The sequence below is a fragment of the Brachionichthys hirsutus genome, chromosome 5 (genome assembly GCF_040956055.1).
Source record: "Brachionichthys hirsutus isolate HB-005 chromosome 5, CSIRO-AGI_Bhir_v1, whole genome shotgun sequence".
Taxonomy (NCBI): domain Eukaryota; kingdom Metazoa; phylum Chordata; class Actinopteri; order Lophiiformes; family Brachionichthyidae; genus Brachionichthys; species Brachionichthys hirsutus.
In genome coordinates, this window is record NC_090901.1 from 7,569,336 (window position 1) to 7,587,155 (window position 17,820).

A 17,820-nucleotide genomic window follows, 5' to 3' on the forward strand; every position below is an offset into this window, starting at 1 on the left:
GTGTTCAGTGTTGTTGTCAGAGGTGGCGGCGAGTCCGCGGCGCTGTCATGGGGGGGGGGGGGGTAAATCTTTTGGGTTATTTCCTGTCCGGCACAATGCGGAGGTTAAGTGAGAGTGCGGGACAGTGTCGGGTAAAGAGGCAGAGCCGGATAACCCCTCCTCTCTCTCTCTCTCTCTCTCTCTCTCTCTCTCTCTCTCTCTCTCTCTCTTTCTCTCTCTCTCTCTCTCTCCGTGCGTCTCTGACTCACTTTATTTAGGTGGCCTGTCCGTTCAAATAAAAACTTTATAATGTTTTCTCCTCCCGTTTTATTTACTTTCACTTTTTCTGCTCTTCTCTGTCGGGTGTGCGTAACGACCGATAAATGGTAAAATGGCAAATGGACTGCGCGTATAAAGCGCTTTTTACACCTTCGCAGTGCCCGAAGCGCTTTACAATTAGGCCTCAATTTCACCCGTTCACACTCCAGTGGGCGACTGCTGCCACGCAAGGCGCCGCCAGACCCACTGGGAGCGTTCAGTGTCTTGCCCAAGGACACTTCGGCAAGTCGAAGTCAGAGCCGGGATTCAAACCGCTGTCCTGCTGGTCACTGGACGACCCACTACTGAGCCACAGCCGCCCCGATCACCTGCTGAGGGGAGTTTTTTTTAATAAAAATAAAATTAATATTTATATATGTATGTATATAGTTTTAGATTGTTTTACTTTTACCGGATACATGTATTATTATTATTATTATTATTACACCTGCATTGTGTCAAAAATAAAAACATATTTGAATCCAGAAAAAATAATAGACAGAGTCGGTTCATTAATGCAAGAAAATAATAATAATGTGTTTATAAAAAAAATAATTAACGTTGAGTTTTTCCTTTTGCTCAGATTTTGCTTATGATTAGAGAATATTTCTCTTGTGACCATTGGTCATTATAACTTTTGTTTTTAAGTGATTACAAAGATTACAGTAACAAAGTAAAAAAAAAATTTAAAACGGGTTATCTTTTACAAAATGTTTAGGCTTCCCGGAATCACAACATTCTGTCAACTTGAATTTTCTTAATTTTGAGGAAGAAAAATACATATTTTTTTACTAGAAATATTCAGGAAAGTATCTAGGGCCCGTTTTAATAAATATACAAAATATATTGAGGTTCATTTAAGGGGTGGTTTTCTCATATAAAGGTTATCTGCGGACGGTAGAACCTGGGTTTTTGGTTCCTGACGGACCCGTGAGCGCCTCGTGGTTCGGTTTTTGATTGTGTTTACTCTTCCGCCATCTGCTGCCGATGCACGACGGGTTCGTTTTGTACTGCGAACCCAAAAGTGACATCGGCTTAAAAGAAGTAACTAAAAGTAAGTTAATGAGAATAATTAAAATAAAAGTAGAATATGAAGAATAGAGCTCGAATAGAATTATTCCCCACTTCAGAATTATACGGCATCCCTCATAATTTGCAGGGTCTCGGGGGCTGAAGCCTATCCCAGCTGGAGGAGAGGATTCGGGCTACCACAGTTCATCAGCGCACGACAACATAAGAGACACACAACCATGGACGCTCACAAATTCACCCACATTACATGTCAAATAAATAAAAAATGTTGTTATTGGCCTTGATTCTAAATTTGCAGGAAGACATTTGACTGAGGAAAATCCATGCGGAAAGTTATTTTTAGATGTTGTGTCTTTTTCAATGTGTGTGTGTGTGTGTTTTTTTTTTTTTTTTTTTTTTTTTACTGGTGCATCAGCGCAATAATGCATTGTTGATACGCAGCTACATACAATTAATCGATGATTTTCTTCTTCATCTTTCGGCTTGTCCCTTCAGTAGTCACCACAGTAAATCAACCTTCTAGTCGATTGCATGCTTAATTCTGGCAACATTTTACACCGGATGGCATTCCATCCGCAACCCTCTGCATTAATCTGTCTAGAAATTGACCAGACTTCTGTTTTGTTCTCGTTGCCTTGTTCCCATAATGTTTTCTGTGGGACAGGTGGTGTAACACGATCCACCAATAAGAGGCAGCAGAGTTAATTACAGTGAAACCAAACGCAAACGAAGAAGAAATTGGAACCGGAAGTGACGACACGAAAGCTTGTTGACATAAGTAGCAAGCCCCTCCTAAGTGTGATGATATTTTAGTGATCAATTATTAACGTTTTTGACCAAAATGAGTTCTCCAGATGACAAACATGGAACAAAACGTCCAGCGTCTTCAAGTGATGTGAGTAAAATGAAGTCTAGACGTTAACCGTGGACGAAACGTGTTAAATAGTTGCCCGACGTTAGCTTCGCGTTAGCCTGTTTGCTAAACCATATGCAGCGTAGACTTGAAATCCGAATGTTTTTAGATGCAGTCCGGACAGAATTTACTGAACCTTTCAGCATTATTGAAAACACATTTGTACAGAACATTGCACACATCGTCCTATGTTGTAGTAGATGTAATTGTGAGTCCGTGTTCTGCACCGGCGTTACGTTTGACAGTGTTGGCCGTTATTTTTGCCCAGCATGTGTCGCACTTGTTTTTAGTTTCGTACCAAACTTATGATCACATTTAATGTAAATCTGTGAAAATAACAAGTTAGGGTTAGACATGTTGCTCAGCTTTTATATTCTGCTCTTTACGTTTTATAACCATATACTTGCCTCATTTTTGGTTAATAATATTAGTGTTCTTTGATGTAAATCAAGCATCTAATTCAACCACAGTGTAAAGGGATGGCTAGCCTTTTTACTAAGAAGTAGATGTCTCTGAGTGTGATGTTTTTTTTCTGATTGTGTGGGAGTTTATGATGACAAGCTTTTTATTCGTCAGGACGGGTCCCAGTGGGAATCAGCTGATCTGGGAAGCAACGAAAGGAAGCAGAAGTTTTTACGTTTGATGGGCGCTGGGAAGGTTAGTTCTGTGGATCATTGCTCACTAACTTTGGTTGTTTATTAGTTCACACCACTGTGGCCCCTGAATCCAAAGCATAAAAGATCAATTAAACCTAGGCGTTGTTTTACTTGCCTCCGTCACTTTAAAATATTGAGAAGAAAATGTGATTTTCTTTTTTAAAAGAAAGAACGCTCTGGACGCCTCGTCATTGGTGACCACAAGTCAACATCCCAATTCCGCAGTGGTGAGATGCTTCGTTTAATTTCATAGCATACTGTATTCATTCTGTTATGTCATGGGCTGCTGTCCCTTTGATACTTTTCTGTGGTGCAGTCAATCCAGTGTAGTTAACCTGACTTCCCCACTGCGCAGATCTATCCATGCATGGATAGGCCTGTTTTGGCTGGGTGTGCTTGCTGTTACTGGTGTATCCTCTGCAGGGCAGGAAGATAAGAAGATGAACGATCAGTTAGAGATGCAGTACCATCAAAGCATGGATGGCAAGCTCTCTGGTCGGAATCGGAGACACTGTGGCCTGGGTTTCAGTGAGGTGAGGACCAGTCACACCCTAACCGGGAAATTACCCTGGGCTAAAAATAAAAGCTCATGTCATTTTATTAAATTGAATTAATAATTAAGTCAGAATTAGTCATAGCCTTCAAGGAAAGTTCATTTATGTGGCTTTTATCATACAGATAATAAAACGAAGCAGCAAAACTCTTCGTCTTTTCTTTATTGAATTGTTTGCAGAGAAGAGTACAGCTAGAAACAATAGATATCCTCTTCACATGTAAATAATACTCAAAAAGGAAAACTTCTGCCAACAAAGATGTCACAACATCACCTTTATTAAAATCACAAATTCTCCAAGGAAATGACAACATCCAAATCCACCGGAAGGGCTGTGTCGATTTTCACCAAATTGCAGGGATAATCTTTTTAATTTGTGATGTCAGAGAAACAAAAACATCACAATTCATTTTTGCGTTCTCATCCACAGCCAGAGGAGCTTCCGTCCCCACCAGAGGTCGGAGAACCGGAGTCCACCGAAGAGAAAGAACCCACGCAGGACGAGAGGGAAGGCTGCGATCCCGAGCCAAAGGAACGGAGCTCAGACCCGGCCGAAGCTGACTCGGACAGTCACGGTGATCAGAACCACGGCTACAAAATGACCTTCGTAAAGTCGACGTAGGCGTCCAGGCCGGAGTTAGACTTTTGTAATCTCAAATTTGTACATTTTGACTTTCCTTGAAGTGTGACCCCAAATCATATTTGACCCGTCTGTGTAGAAATTCTCCACAGATGCAAAGAAAATAAATAAATGGTGTCATCCTGTGGTGCTTTTTTTTTTTTTTTTTTAACGTTTCACTAAAGTTTTTTTTTTTTCAAACATTTTACTTGAAATTAGCTAAATTGGTTGCACTCCACCGAGGATCAAAAGTAAAATAAAAGTCTTCTGTGTTGTTGTCAGAGGTATGTTTTGTGAGTTCTCATTTGATATCCAATAAAGAAAATCAGTTTTAATGTTTTCCTTTAACAGAGCCGGGAAACAGTTCGATGTGAGAATCCACCTCAACATTTATTTATTAAGCGATAGGTTTTACTCCGTTGTGTGATCAATCATTGTGTGCAGACTGAGACGCGGGTTACGTTTTAGAAAGAATGGATCATTGTATTTAAATGAAACAATCGTTAAAGTTGTTCAAAGTAAGATTTATTTTTATCTTTATAATTCATACTGTGATGGATTTGAGTTGATTGACAGGACCGTGTTCATGATACAAGCATGTTGAAATCAGGCACTTACAGCCAAAACAATGTAATAAATAAATGATTCATGTGAAAATATTCCTAATCTAATCTGAGCACTATTCATTTTGACTAGAAACATACAGACCAAAAAGGCAAAAGGCAAAGCAGGTAACTGAATAAAAAAGCAATTCACTCATGTTATAAATTATCTTGTCTTAACTGCATAAAAGCGGAAGCAAAAAAAAAAAGATCCTATTCCAAAACAAAGAATCATAAAACTTTAATGCGTGTTTTGTTCTGTATTGTAAAAAGTGAGACTGTTTCCTTCTGAATTAACTGGCAGAACGAATACATACTTCCATTGGTCCGTGAGTCTGCTCCGTGGGTCGGGTCAGCACTGAGCAGCAGCTTTAGCTGAGGAGAGGAAAACATCATCAGCACCAAATGGGTCCCGACACAAACCACCGGTACCAACAATCTTCAATTTAAAGGCTGCGCCTGCAGATAACGCCAATATCTAATGCTCCACTTAGATGTGAATGTGCTTCTAGGAGATTTCAAAAGGAGCGGTGACTGGCTGCTCTATTCCTGGGAAGTTATGACATAAAACATTTGTGTGGAGGTCAGGATTGTGTAGGCGGAGGGCTGCTGGGTGCGTTACGCTCATGGTGTGAATTAACCTGCGACCAGTTTGCTCTTGCGTGAGGCTTCGGAGGCCAGTGCGTGGGACGCGTTCATGATCCTCTCCTGCTGCTGCAGAGCCGAGTCGAGCTCGCTGAAGTCCAGCGGTGAAGACGTCTGTCGGTTCTGAACACTGTTAAAGGGACACCAATGTATGACATCACGAATGTGTTCAGCACACGACGCGTTAAAGATGCGCGCCAACACAGCCACAAATAGACAGAGGCGTCATTTCTGAGCCATCTACCTGGATCGGGCCAGGATGTTCTTGATGCGTTCGGCCCGGCGGGACCGCTCCTCCAGCTCCTCCGGGCTCAGAGGCTCCTCGGAGTCGGACTCCACGTAGCGCTCCGGGATGGGAACCTTCTGCGGTTTGGACAGCTGCAGGTGGAGGAGACAGGAGTCAGAACAGACGTGCTGATCGGATCTTCTTCGAGCCGACTCCCTACTTGTTCCGGCTTCCCCCCCCCCCCCCCGTCTACCTCTCGGCTGATGTCCAGGTCGTAGTCCAGAGGCTCCACGTCTATCTCCCGCATGCCGGCCGCCGTCGTCAGCCGCTCATCCGACTGGGTCCTTCCACTCTCTTTGGCTTTGCTCCATCCATCGTCACTCTGACCCTCCGCCCGAAGTCGCTCCTCCCTCCAATCAAACACCTCGCCAGGTGAGGAATCAGGGTTAAACCGTGCGTTTGCTGGTTGTCTTCATCCTGATTTACTATCTTTATCCTGATGTTATGTTTTTATCTTATGGGCATCTTACTGTCCTCAGACAATCCTCAAGCAAAAGTTCTGGTGACAAAATAATCGACAGTAAAGTTACAGTAGCGTTCACTGACGTTAAGAAGAAAAGGATAATCTGATGTAACCGAGGGGTTAAATATTGTCTCCTGTGAGTGGGGGCCTCAGGTAGAGGAGACAAGAGTGTGTTCCTGGAATAACTTCAAAGGATGATTTTTAGTACGATTACCACCGAGCAAACCCAGGAAGGCGATTCGTCCGTGTTTCTGGGATTACACACATGCCACATCCTCCCCGCCTCACACTCCTGCATCTATAAAAATACTCTGACTCTTGTTTACGTGTGCTTGCGTGCGTGTATGTGTGTGTGTGTGTGTGTGCGGTGAGGGGTACTTGTGAGTAATCATCCACGGAGCGTTAAAGCCACACATGCATCCTTCCTACTGACTCCAGCAGCCGGCAGCAGGATCTGAGCGGTCGTTGTTCACATGCCTCGTTGAGCTCAGGGGGATTTGATCGCACACCAGAAGGATAGAAAGAAAGAGAACCATGCAGATACAGATTCATGAAACCCCCCCACCAGGATTAGGAAGAACACAGCCAGGGAGCAGGAGCAAGAAACTCTTTATTGGCGAGTGCAAATCTCTACATGATCAAAAATAAACGGGGAGAATCGCACAGAGCTAGGTGACGATTAGCAAGAGATGTCTTAAGTTTCTCCGCTATATCGTCGGAGCAACTTCCTGGAACTATTTTCTCTCTGGTTTTATGTATTCTACATATCTGTGGAAGGATCAAAAGCAATATGGCCCAAAAACATACAGCAGCATCACGGACGAATGTCGGCGTACAGACAGCATGACTGTTAGTGTCCAAGAGGACAGTCGATGATTGATCGCCTCAACAGGACAAACCATTGCTGTCTCTAGTTATTCTGCGTTATTTGATGAAGACCTTTCCACCACGTTATTGGTGGAACAATTTAAATGGAATAAAAAAACGACTCTGCTCTTACTTTCCAAGTGGATTTCCCACGACACAGCTGCACACGATCTTGTTATTTTTCTATTGCATTGCAGCCCGGTTGCTTGAAGCCGTCCTTTATTATTACGATGCATAAAACAGCACAGCATAGGCCACTGAAAAGCACTCGGGTGTGCGTGCAAACTCGATTCACCACTTTAGTTCTGGCAAAAATCAACCACTGTCAAAACCATAAAACCCAGCTGAAGAGGAAAACGGGGATGTAAACTCAGTAAATGGTGGTGGTGTTTTTTTTTATAGTGAGGATGTAGCAGCAGATTTCACGACATGTATTGCTCAGATACAGGGACAGGTGGTTGCAAGGACTTGTGGGAGATGTAGTCTAAGTGTTAGTCTGAAATCACAATAAACTGGTCGTTAGTATTTGTTCTCTCGATGGAAGACTTTGACATTTAAAATCCAACGATTACTGTTTTCACCCATGCGTGTTAGTGCTGTTAGCATTCTCCACTAAAGCTAAGGACAAAGCTAGAGCATCTAGTTCGAATGTCAAAGTATTCCTGCAGGGTAAAACTCAGTCCTGACTGAATTCACTACTGCGTCAGATTCTGAGCGCCAGCGATTATAATCAAAGCAAATCTGGGAAAGAAAATCATCAGCGAAACAAGGCACTTGGATTTCATTTCAAAGAAGAAGGGATGCGTGATCACGATAATTGCCGCTAGTGTCTCTCTCTGCATTTCGAACACCTGAATACGCACTTTTCCTTCCCCCAAACATTCCCTCTATATATCAAAGCTCTAGAAAATATACCTGTACAACTGTATACTGAAAATATTGCTCAGTAAATAAATAAAAGTGTACAAGTACACATATGTGGATGTTCATCTCTACTTGATGGGAGAAACGGAGAAAAGAAGGCAGACGGATGCCGTTCATTCCTGTTTTCTCATGGATTTACATTCAGAATTGTGTCAGTGAGATCCCGGGAGGGGGGGGGGGGGGCACGAGGGGCTGAAGTGACCCCTGAAACGTTAAAAAATAAAATTAAGTAAACAGGGAGCGACACTGTCCCAGTCCAAACCCATAAACCCCTCTCCAACGGTTCTTAAAGCATCCAAAGCTAGCCAGCCGCGGTCAGTCCTGCCCTTTTAGCTTGTTAGTGCTAACGGCTAATGTCAACAACCACTGATTACACAAGGCGGAAAGCACCAGCGTGTTAGCATTCCTGCTAGGCTATTAAGTGGCTGGGGGCTGCAGGGCTGCACCGCAGCAGCGGTGGTGCTGGTGTTCCCTGTGTCTGCTGCCGCTGCACGGGGGCGGGGGGTAACATACGGGGGCCGGAGGATCTGAGGGCAGCCTGGAGATGGAGGTGGCGCCCTGGCTGAGGTGCCTCTTGCGCTCGCGGACTAGCGCCCTCTGGTGGCGCTTCATCCGCTCCAGCTGCTCCTCCGCAGTCATCCGCCCTCGGGGCTGACTGCTCTGGAGTTGGGGGGCTTCTGTGGGGGACGACAGACGCTCCAAGGCACTCTTGGGTCGCTCCGGCTGGAGGAAAGACAGAATATAGAGACATGGATACAGGAAAGGATGGAAAAGAGGGAGATTAAAACACAACGTTCAATGAATCCGGGATTAGACACCCTGAACATTTCCCCCCCGACTCACCCTGGCTTCGGAGCTCCCGGGGCCTCTCCTCAGGGTGACGTAGGACTCGATAGAGATGGACTGGTTCTGTTGGGATGAGGAGCCTGACAGAATCAACAACAACAACAAATCAGCATCAGTTTGTTTCTGATAAGAAATATAAAAAATAATATGAATGACAATGTTGATCTTTGAGTTGAGGGAAGTAAACATTAAAGTCTGTTACCTTTGTTCTGGAAATACTGGTAGTCCACGTCAGACCCGGCGCAGTGGTGGCTTGTTCCGGGAAGTTCTGGTTCGCTTAAGTAGGACCGCAAGTCGGCCTGAAAGCAGCCAGAAACAGAATATAAAAATAAAACCCAGGAGAACGAAATACCTGCAAGTGAAATGTGAGTCACTAGAACTTCGTTCCAAAAAAAAGACAGTTGATTTTCGGCGGTGATAAATACCTTACAGTCTCCATTGACGCCGTATTGCCCGATATCCCGGTCCCTCCTCCTCTCATCCGATTGGCGTTTCAGCCCACGCACTGACGTATGGCGGATTACCGACGCCTCTTTAGGGAGAGGGGGCACCACAGGGGGCGTCTCCTCGTAGTCGTAGAGGCGAGGCAGCGGCGGCCTGGGAGGGGCAATGTCCTCAGCCTGCACGGTAACGCAGGTCAAAAAGGATCTTCTGATCAAATCCAGCTGTAACTCCTCAAACTGAACACTCACCCCCGTTGGCACGCCGCTGTGAGGCAAAGTGTGGGAGAGGAATCGGGGGATGGCGGTGCGGGGAGGGGGCTGAACCTCCGGGCTGTAAGAAGGCACTGCCGGGTCCGAAACCGAAGGCACTAATTTCCTATCTGGTGGGACGTTTGAAAGTACAAAAGTGAAAAAACGACCTACAGTCACACAAATTAAAGACTCTCCTGAAGACTCCAAACTGAAATGAGATAAATAACTGAAATAAATGGGTAATATATGCCAAGTTGCCATGGTTACCAACCTGGGTTCTGGACCGAGTCGATGGTGATCTTGTAGTTGGCTTTGTTGGCACTCAGTCCTGCCATCACATCCTCGATCCTCCACAGCTCACGTTTCATCTCGCTTTTTTCTTGCTGCAGAATTTAACATCAAATTTTATTCAATGCGTTCCACTTCTGAATTTGTTCAGCTTTTAAAAATGTAATACAATTTGTCTGTAATTTTTGCTTACAGGCAACCCTGGCAGAAATCTTCCCAGAGTACTGCATTAACCAGAGTACTCTGGTAAATGCAGTACCCAAACCAGACCGAACAAAAACCACAGATCCTGCAGGTAAAGGTAGGTGTTGTTCCTGATCTGTTCGGAGGCGGAGCTTTCTGGAGCTGAAACAGCAGGTCTCACCTGAGAGGCGGGGCTTTGGTTCATGTGGGCCTGCAGTGCCATCCTCAGCTGTTCCAAGGACCTCTCCAGCCTCCCGTACTCATCCCAGGCGAGCAGCATCTCCTGCACGCAAACACATCACAGTCTGCAGGACACACAAACAGGCGTCCATCTGCACGCAAACAGGCGTCCATCTTTATTGGGTGCGACGCAGTCCCGGCATACGTACGGTGGACAGGCGTGATATCTGGGCCCAAATGGTCACCAGGTCTTCTTGCAGCAGCTTTTGCTGGAAGGCGATCTTCTGGGCGTGGGCGGGCTGCTGCTGGTACTGCTCCATCTGCTGGTGGGACAGATCCAGGACACTCTCCAGTTTGTCCTGAAAGGGGAGGAGTCACGGAGGCGACTATAAACGTGGACCATCCAGCAGCTAGTACGTTCACGCTACACGTCTCCAGGGGGCAGCGTGTTCGTTCAGCCAGCATCAAACATCTGAGGCTTTTATGCACATACTGGATTATATTAAAATCTTTAAACATTTCTACCGGACCTCAGGCGTTCAGTTCAGATTCTGCATGATTCTGGGCAGGTCGGATATTCGCCATTATGGCTTTTCATAGTGGAATGATTGATTCAGAAGATGCATAACTAGCGGGCCATACCTTGTCCTCTTTCAGAGAACTGATCCTCCCCTCCAGATCCTTGAGGATCTTGTCCTGCTCACACAAGCGACTCAACTTGACCTGCAGGGGGTGACAGAGGGAGAGACTTGGACCCACATGGCCTCACAGATAGAGAATCTATTCTAGTGTGTGTCTTTGTGTCGACCTCGAGTCATACGCCTTTTACTTAACTGCTTCTCAAAATTGGCTTTGCAGCAGCAGATCAATGCCGACGTGCAGCTCGTTTTCTGTCTGAATCTACGTCGCGTGTTTGTACGTGTGTGTGTGTGTGTGCGTGTGTGAACTGCATTCAGAGGCTTCAACTCATCTGTGTAGGATGGTACACTCAGTATTCAGTCCCCTGGACACATTTGGGTATAATTACCACGAGTGGGTTCAACCCACCTGACCCTTTTAATTTCAGCGTCAAAGTTAATCTTCTGTAATTAATCACAGATCAAACCCTACAAGCCTCAAGACAAAGGTTGGGTCGCCGTGACGTCCCGTGGCGCAGCAGCGACTACATTTATGCAATAACACTGCTCATCTGCGTCATTTTTTTTACACTCGGGGATTCCTTTTATACGCCTTCAAATTAATTATTAAGACGGGTTTTGTCTCCACTGCAACGTTGTTGTTGGATCTAATCAAATATTCATTGCAAGCAACAATCTCATAAATTGTTCAAAGTGTTGCACTAGAAGCCGAGGAAAATCAACGTGGGAGTCAGACGACCTCTCCGGAGCTTCGGCATCCAGCTCAGGACGCCGGTGCAGCACATCCTCCCACACCTCGTCTGCAAAATCCATATTCCTAAAAATTCTAAATTCTTGTTTGCTCCCTAAAAACAAGCAGGAAGATAAACCTGGATACAAATCTTCGACTTACATCCGCGTCACTTTCAGCAACCTTGACAGGTTTCCCCGTCTCCTTCAGCGTCTGACTTCCTGCTACCTAGAAACAGCAAAGACACACATTTCTGAATGTTAGTTAAGCAGGAAAGTCAAACGTGAACGTCGGTGCAGCGGCGCTGACAGCGACAGAATACAGAACACAGAGTCCAGCTACAAACCGCAATATTAGGAGGCTGTGGCACGTTCGCTCCGCCTTGTGTGCAACACAAGTCAGATTTGGCCATGACGGCTACGGACACTTTGAAGGCCCGAACAAGTTCATTTCTCCAGTATAGTATTTCTCTAGTATATCACAAGAGCAAGGACAAAACTCTGGTGGGTTTGAGTTCAGATGATCCCGTTCAGATTGACTGGGATTAATTCCAAGCTCCGAATCCATCACTAAATTTCACTAATATCCGGTGAGGAAGGAGGAAGGAGGAAGGAGGAAGGAGGCGCTAAGCTGAGCCCTGTGTTATTGTGTAGGAGGCGCAGCGTCTCAGAGACGATGGTAGAAGCAGCTGGCTTTTCAACCACCGGGCCACATGCACTGCCGAGCCATCCCATGCCTGGGAAGCATCACCATAGCAACCATTACCGCAAGGCACAGGGGAAAGGTCAAGGGTCACGTGGACAGAAGACATGATGCCATTCAAGCTGAATGCAGTGATGCAAGCAGTGGGATGGACCAGAACACGGACTGTCTCATCACACACACACTCTCACACACACACACTCTCTCTCTCTCTCACACACACACACACACACACACACACACACACACAGCTTACGTTGATTAGAGGCCTGAGAGGCCCAGCAGTGCAGTGCAGTAGTAAACTGTGAACTGCGAGGATCAGGGGCTCTAGAGCTCTGATCTGCGAGTCAAAACCAAGAAAGACACAGAACCGCAGTCACAACGTGGCAGCCAGCGTGTGTGAGATGCTTCTGAAACCACACAGCGTTCAACGTCTAAAGGTTATTGATCTCTAGTTGTCAGTGTTACGTGTTAGAACCGGTTGGAAGCACCGGCGCGCTCGTTGGAGCTGGACGAGCCTCGAATCAACCTGGAGGCAAATAGAAGACCAACGACCCGACAGGGATCGGGTCGAACCCGTCCGGCGCCGTGTCTTACCTTCAGGTCGAAATACTTCATGTCCTTCTTCAGCTGCACGTAGGTGTCGTCAGCCTGCAGGGTGGAGGACAGGTGAGGAGGGATTCCTGCTTTAACAAATGACCGTATGTGAATCTAAGCTTCAGGCACGAGCCATCGGATCACGTGACATACGTGTGCATGTGTCTGCCAACATGCACAAACAAACAAACAAACAAAACACTGCAGATTCACGAGACACACCTTGAAGCGAATTCCGCTTCGATCCAGCTCAGCAGGAGACAGAATTATTATGGTATGGCCAAAGAAAAAGGAAAGCGCCACGACAACCAAAAAGACCTCCACTTTGGTTGAGCCAAAGCAAGGGAAGGCATGTAGGCCGCGGAGCGTTAGCAGAGCATGCTACGAACGGCATCACTCGAAGCACGGCATGGAAACGGAGAAACAGGAAGATGGTTCTGGGAGCGCTGCCGGATGAGCCATGCCCAACGACGCACCAACGTCACACCGCTAGGGAATGGGGGCTGCTGGGTAGAGGTTCCCACTGATATGCGTTGCCAGGTGTTTAATCTATGTGTGTGCGGTGGGATGGAAACTAATGCATCCTCAGAAAGATTAGAATCCGTCATCTGAGGACAACGATGCCTGTAAGGAACGTCACGGTGCGCTTTAACGGAAACGGCAGGAGGCTCCAACAGGAAAGCGGCTAAAACCAGAATCATTCGTAGAAAGTTGACATTTATTCGAGCTTTAATTAGAATGCAAGAAGAAGAATGGACGTCATCTAAAGACATCTGGCTCTGGAGCTGTTTGACAGACGGACTGACCAACGGCGGGAAACTCTACCAAGCCAGGAAATGAGGGGTGGGCAGGCAGGCGCGGGGCCCCCACCTGGGAGGGGAAATATCCCAGGGTAGTGGAGCAGCCCCCGGGTCCCAGTTGGGACTCTGGAGACGGGACGGAGCCGAGTAGGGGGCTGGTGCTATTGGTGGCGGTAACGGGGTCGTCGGAGCCGTTGAGCCGCAGCAGCTGCGCTAACGTGTGCTGGCGTACGGAGGCCATCTTGGCCCGATGGCGGCGCAGCTGAATGAGGAACAGGGTGAGCTCCTCGGGCTGTCGCCCCCCCCCCCCCACAGGACATAAATCAAAGCGGACCACGGCAAACGTCAGCGACATAAACCTGCAATCACAGCGCGAGCAGACACTCTGGCCTGTGGCCGGTTAACGGCCCGATCGAACCAACGGAACATCCGTCAACGTTAGGATGAGCGACGGACCGACAGGACCGCCCGGAGAACGACGGGAGACGTCTCCCAGATGTTCAGCAGCAGCAGCCACCGACGACAGACTCCAGCGGACTCGCTTGCTATCGGTTCATCCTGAGAATACTACTGACCTCGGGAATCAAGGCCTTCAACATCACTCAAGTAAAGACAGCCATAATCAGAGCTTTAAACAATTCAGACCTCTTCTAAGGATTCATATTTGCATTACGCTGAAGCACATTTCCCGTTCCCGTTTGTGAGACGTACCGTTTTGCCGTGAAGGCTGGGAGCGCTGACGGTGTGCGTGATGTAACCCGACAGAGGCAGCGAGCGTCTCTCGACAGTAGCAGCCTGACAAAATACAAAATACAGCCTGGAGTCAAGGACGGCGCAAAGAGCGTCCGAAACACAGAACGGAGGATCCGCCGCCGCAGCATCCCCGGTGCTCACAGAGAACGCACTGCTTCACCTGTGCAACGAAACCCCCCATCAGATCAGCAGCGAGGCGCCCCCGCTTGAGTGGGAGGAGCTGCAAATCACTCTTTCAAACCCCATTTAAAAAAAACTCATTTGAGGAACACATTTGCAGAAGTCCAGTTCTGATGGGCTCTGGTGTCATGCTGTCATCGAGTCCCGGGACGCTGAAGGTTCTCGGGTCCGGCGCTGTCAGAACGGCTGATGCCGGTCCGGATAACAAAATAGCGCGTTTGATATTTGACACTTGACAGCGGCAAAGCGCATTAATTAGTCAATCGTTAGAAGAGCACAAACAACAAACAGCGTTTTAAACGAGCCATGCACTGACGACCAATCATATGCTGCCATCCACAGGCTCTGTCCTCCAGCATACCCGCCTTCTTTTACTCCTTTTTTTCTTTTGTTGAATACATTTTAATATTTAATTCTTCCTGTTGGAGTTTATGTTTTATGCTATTTAACTTTGGATATGAGCATGACAACAATTCCAGTGTTAGGACCCAAAATAAAACGAATCACTGTGTCCAGGATGCTAATTAATAGCTCGTATCTTTCACAGACATTTGATAGACTCTGTTTGGACCATGAAGAAGAATGTTATTATTGTTATTAGTGACCTTACTCTGTGTGACCGCATGAAAACCAGGGATGGACATTAAAGAAGTGCATTTACTTCTCCTGCCCTTTAGGCCAAAGTGCTCCCTGCAGCTTTGATTTTTGGTTTAGCCGCGGCTAAGATGAGGAGTCTGTACTCCGTATGAAGTACTGGAGTTGTGTACTTTCTCCACCCCTGATCCAGATCCACATCAGAGTTCTGCTTCTGGCATTGTTTGCGTGATAGTTTTGTTTCCGTCAGATCTTTTCTCACCTTGAAGAGTTGAGATTTGGTCCGGCGGGGGGAAACAGTGAAGGGGATGTCCACCACCGATCGATCGCCCACAGGCCGGACAGTCACCCGTTCGGCTGGCGTGTGCGGCCTCCGTGTGGGCGAAAGGGTTCTGCTGGTTCCGGGCGGTGGCCCCGGTGGAGGGATGTCTGCAGGTGAAGGCGGTACCGACACACAGCGGGGCGATCCTTCAGATCTAGTAGCCGAGGACGAGGGAGGGACGGTGGATGGCGGACGGGGGCCAAAAGGGTAGTCCGGGGCTGGGGTGTAGAGCGGGGCCGTGGGGCTGCCGTGACGGAACTGGTGACGCTGCTGCCACTCGTACAGCTGCCAGACGGCGTTGGATCCCGGCCCGCCTTGCTCAGGATTGAGGCGGAAGTGGCTGAGACGGTCCTGGGCGTATTTGTACTCACCGAACCGGGCCGGCGGCGGGCTCTGTCGGGGAGTCCTCGGCAGAGTTTGGTGTGGGTCAGACGTAAACTTGTGCTGGGTTGGCGGCGTGCGGCGAGGGAGGGTGTTCTCTCTGGATGGGGGGCTGTTGAATGAGTAAAGGATGAGAAAACCGTTTCATCTAATCCTTTTATTTAACGTCTGTGCTTTATAAAACGGGGAATTACCCTTTGTGGTCTCCCTTCTGCACCTGGACCCAGTGCTCCAGAGTGCTCCTCCGGTGCACCTGCTTGTGTGTGTCAGCAGGGGGCAGCGCCGGGGCACGCTGATACGTCCCTGCTGCGATCCCATTGGGCTCCAGGATGGGGCTGGGCGTGGAGACGAGGCCGTTTCTGGTGCAAATGCTGGAGGGCAGTGTCGAGGCGGATCGTGAAGGCGCCCGCGATGGAACCCTGGACTCGGGCGCCGACGTTGACACGTGGTCCGGCTGCGGGAACGCAGAGGACGCCGGGTCGGTGGGGGAGGGATGGGATGTGTGCGTGTCCATTTCCAGGGCTGAACATCCTACGGAGCGCTCCCCCAAGATGGCGGCGGGAGATTCTTTGTGGAAGCTGCAGCAGTCGTCTGTGTCACGGTGTACGGGCTCCAGCAGAACCTCGTGGATGATGGGTCTGGACCTGGACTCCGGGGCCTGGGTCCTGTGGTTGACGTGGTTGGTCTGAGGGACAGCATGTTGCTGCAACGAGCTGAACTTCTCCAACCGGTCAGACGGTCTGTGGGAAATAGAGATCAGAAGGCCTGAAGCTATGCCACGTGTGTGTGTGTGTGTGTGTGTGTGTGTGTGTGTGTGTAGGGGTAGGTGTGTGTGCGTGTGTGGGGCCCTACCTGATTAGCGTGTTGCTGCGATTCGGCATCAGTGTGGCCTGGTTCATCGCCTTCAGCCAGGTGTTCATGTCCTCCTGCGTATCAGCGCTGAAGTAATAGGTCCGCATCCCAGTGTGCTCCGCCTGCGAGCCAATCACAGCGCTCTGCTTGTAAATGTAAGAGCGCATACCAGTGTGGCTAGCCTGCAGGAGACAGAAGAGGCCGGGTCAGCGTCCCGGTCGGATGAGATGATGCATTTACAGGAGCGTCGGTCAAACAGACAGCGAGACATCAAGCACCGACCGATACAAGGAGAGCCAATGAGAAAAGGGAAACCACACGGTAGAAGTACACACAGGTATGCCAGCAAGTCACAACCAACAAAGCCACGACTTCTGACCAATGAGAGGAGGGATTCTTCAATAGGATGGAAAGATGTCGGAAAAAAGTCCCAGGCCTCCTCACAAACTAAAATGCTCAGAAACGACAATCCTACGCAGGAATGTTTCTACCGTCGAATAAATCAGGAGCTGCTACCGGCGAGGATGTTGGTTGAAGCCAGAGTCGGTCCCTCCCGCCGCCGCCGATTCGTCTTACGGTTCCATTACTACTCAAATGATCTCATTATGAAGTCACTGATTACATAGCTGAATAATAATCCATCGATGGGACCCCTGGATCAATAACCGGAGGACAGGGCGTATTGCTGTCCTCGATACAGTTATCTTCATTAGAGGCCCCGACAGGCGGCGCTGCACTCCACCGAGCTCAGCTCTATAAATGTCTGCCCGGCCGTCCTCCCTGGGAGGCAAATGAGAGAACTCACTCTACAACAGATGCAAATGAAAAGCAATTAAGCCCTAAATCTTCACAACCCTAATTCATTCAATGAATAATGAACACCCAGATTCAACTGCAGCTCAATAATTTAACACTGATTTCGGCAGTTTTTTTTGCCGCTGTCGTTGCTCGGTTGCTCAGCTTCTTGTTTGGCACACAAAAACACACAAAGACATTCACCCCTGCTGTTCTATGATTCCAACTCAAACACAATCAAACAAACAAACGTTCCCATAGCGACATCCTTCCCAGATTCCCAACAGCTTGATAAGTTGCCTCCCTGCAGAAATGAGCTCCGTCCTGCGGCTGCACAAGACAACGCCTTTCTGCCCCGTGCTTCAGCGTCTACTTGCCCTGATCCCGGTGCACATCTGAGGGCGGGGGGGGCGGGGATCGCGAGGCT

At 48.0% G+C, this 17,820-nt stretch overlaps 2 protein-coding genes across 2 annotated transcripts in view; one reads left to right on the top strand and one right to left on the bottom strand.

Annotated features, from left to right (window-relative positions):
- The first annotated feature begins 2,078 nt into the window (after nucleotides 1-2,078).
- Nucleotides 2,079-4,351, top strand: c5h11orf58 (chromosome 5 C11orf58 homolog). The gene is made up of 5 exons (XM_068738955.1): nucleotides 2,079-2,224; nucleotides 2,819-2,899; nucleotides 3,065-3,125; nucleotides 3,322-3,431; nucleotides 3,882-4,351. The coding sequence occupies exons 1-5, from the start codon at nucleotides 2,171-2,173 to the stop codon at nucleotides 4,071-4,073; spliced, it is 498 nt and encodes a 165-aa protein (XP_068595056.1). The 5' UTR covers nucleotides 2,079-2,170; the 3' UTR covers nucleotides 4,074-4,351.
- Nucleotides 4,352-4,537: 186 nt separating this feature from the next.
- LOC137893544 (pleckstrin homology domain-containing family A member 7-like) overlaps nucleotides 4,538-17,820 on the bottom strand; it is a 44,736-nt gene continuing 31,453 nt past the window's right edge. Inside the window, exons 9-28 of the mRNA XM_068738954.1 lie at nucleotides 16,599-16,780; nucleotides 15,941-16,486; nucleotides 15,306-15,858; nucleotides 14,228-14,311; nucleotides 13,587-13,808; nucleotides 12,717-12,770; nucleotides 11,580-11,645; nucleotides 10,692-10,772; nucleotides 10,259-10,408; nucleotides 10,051-10,152; nucleotides 9,670-9,781; nucleotides 9,396-9,526; nucleotides 9,129-9,323; nucleotides 8,906-9,002; nucleotides 8,701-8,783; nucleotides 8,371-8,580; nucleotides 5,797-5,967; nucleotides 5,562-5,695; nucleotides 5,314-5,447; nucleotides 4,538-5,047 (exon numbers count right to left, since the gene is read on the bottom strand). Of these exons, the coding sequence (XP_068595055.1) occupies nucleotides 5,025-5,047; nucleotides 5,314-5,447; nucleotides 5,562-5,695; nucleotides 5,797-5,967; nucleotides 8,371-8,580; nucleotides 8,701-8,783; nucleotides 8,906-9,002; nucleotides 9,129-9,323; nucleotides 9,396-9,526; nucleotides 9,670-9,781; nucleotides 10,051-10,152; nucleotides 10,259-10,408; nucleotides 10,692-10,772; nucleotides 11,580-11,645; nucleotides 12,717-12,770; nucleotides 13,587-13,808; nucleotides 14,228-14,311; nucleotides 15,306-15,858; nucleotides 15,941-16,486; nucleotides 16,599-16,780 (3,330 nt within the window). The 3' untranslated portion in view covers nucleotides 4,538-5,024. The remainder of the gene's footprint in view (nucleotides 5,048-5,313; nucleotides 5,448-5,561; nucleotides 5,696-5,796; nucleotides 5,968-8,370; nucleotides 8,581-8,700; nucleotides 8,784-8,905; nucleotides 9,003-9,128; nucleotides 9,324-9,395; nucleotides 9,527-9,669; nucleotides 9,782-10,050; nucleotides 10,153-10,258; nucleotides 10,409-10,691; nucleotides 10,773-11,579; nucleotides 11,646-12,716; nucleotides 12,771-13,586; nucleotides 13,809-14,227; nucleotides 14,312-15,305; nucleotides 15,859-15,940; nucleotides 16,487-16,598; nucleotides 16,781-17,820) is intronic.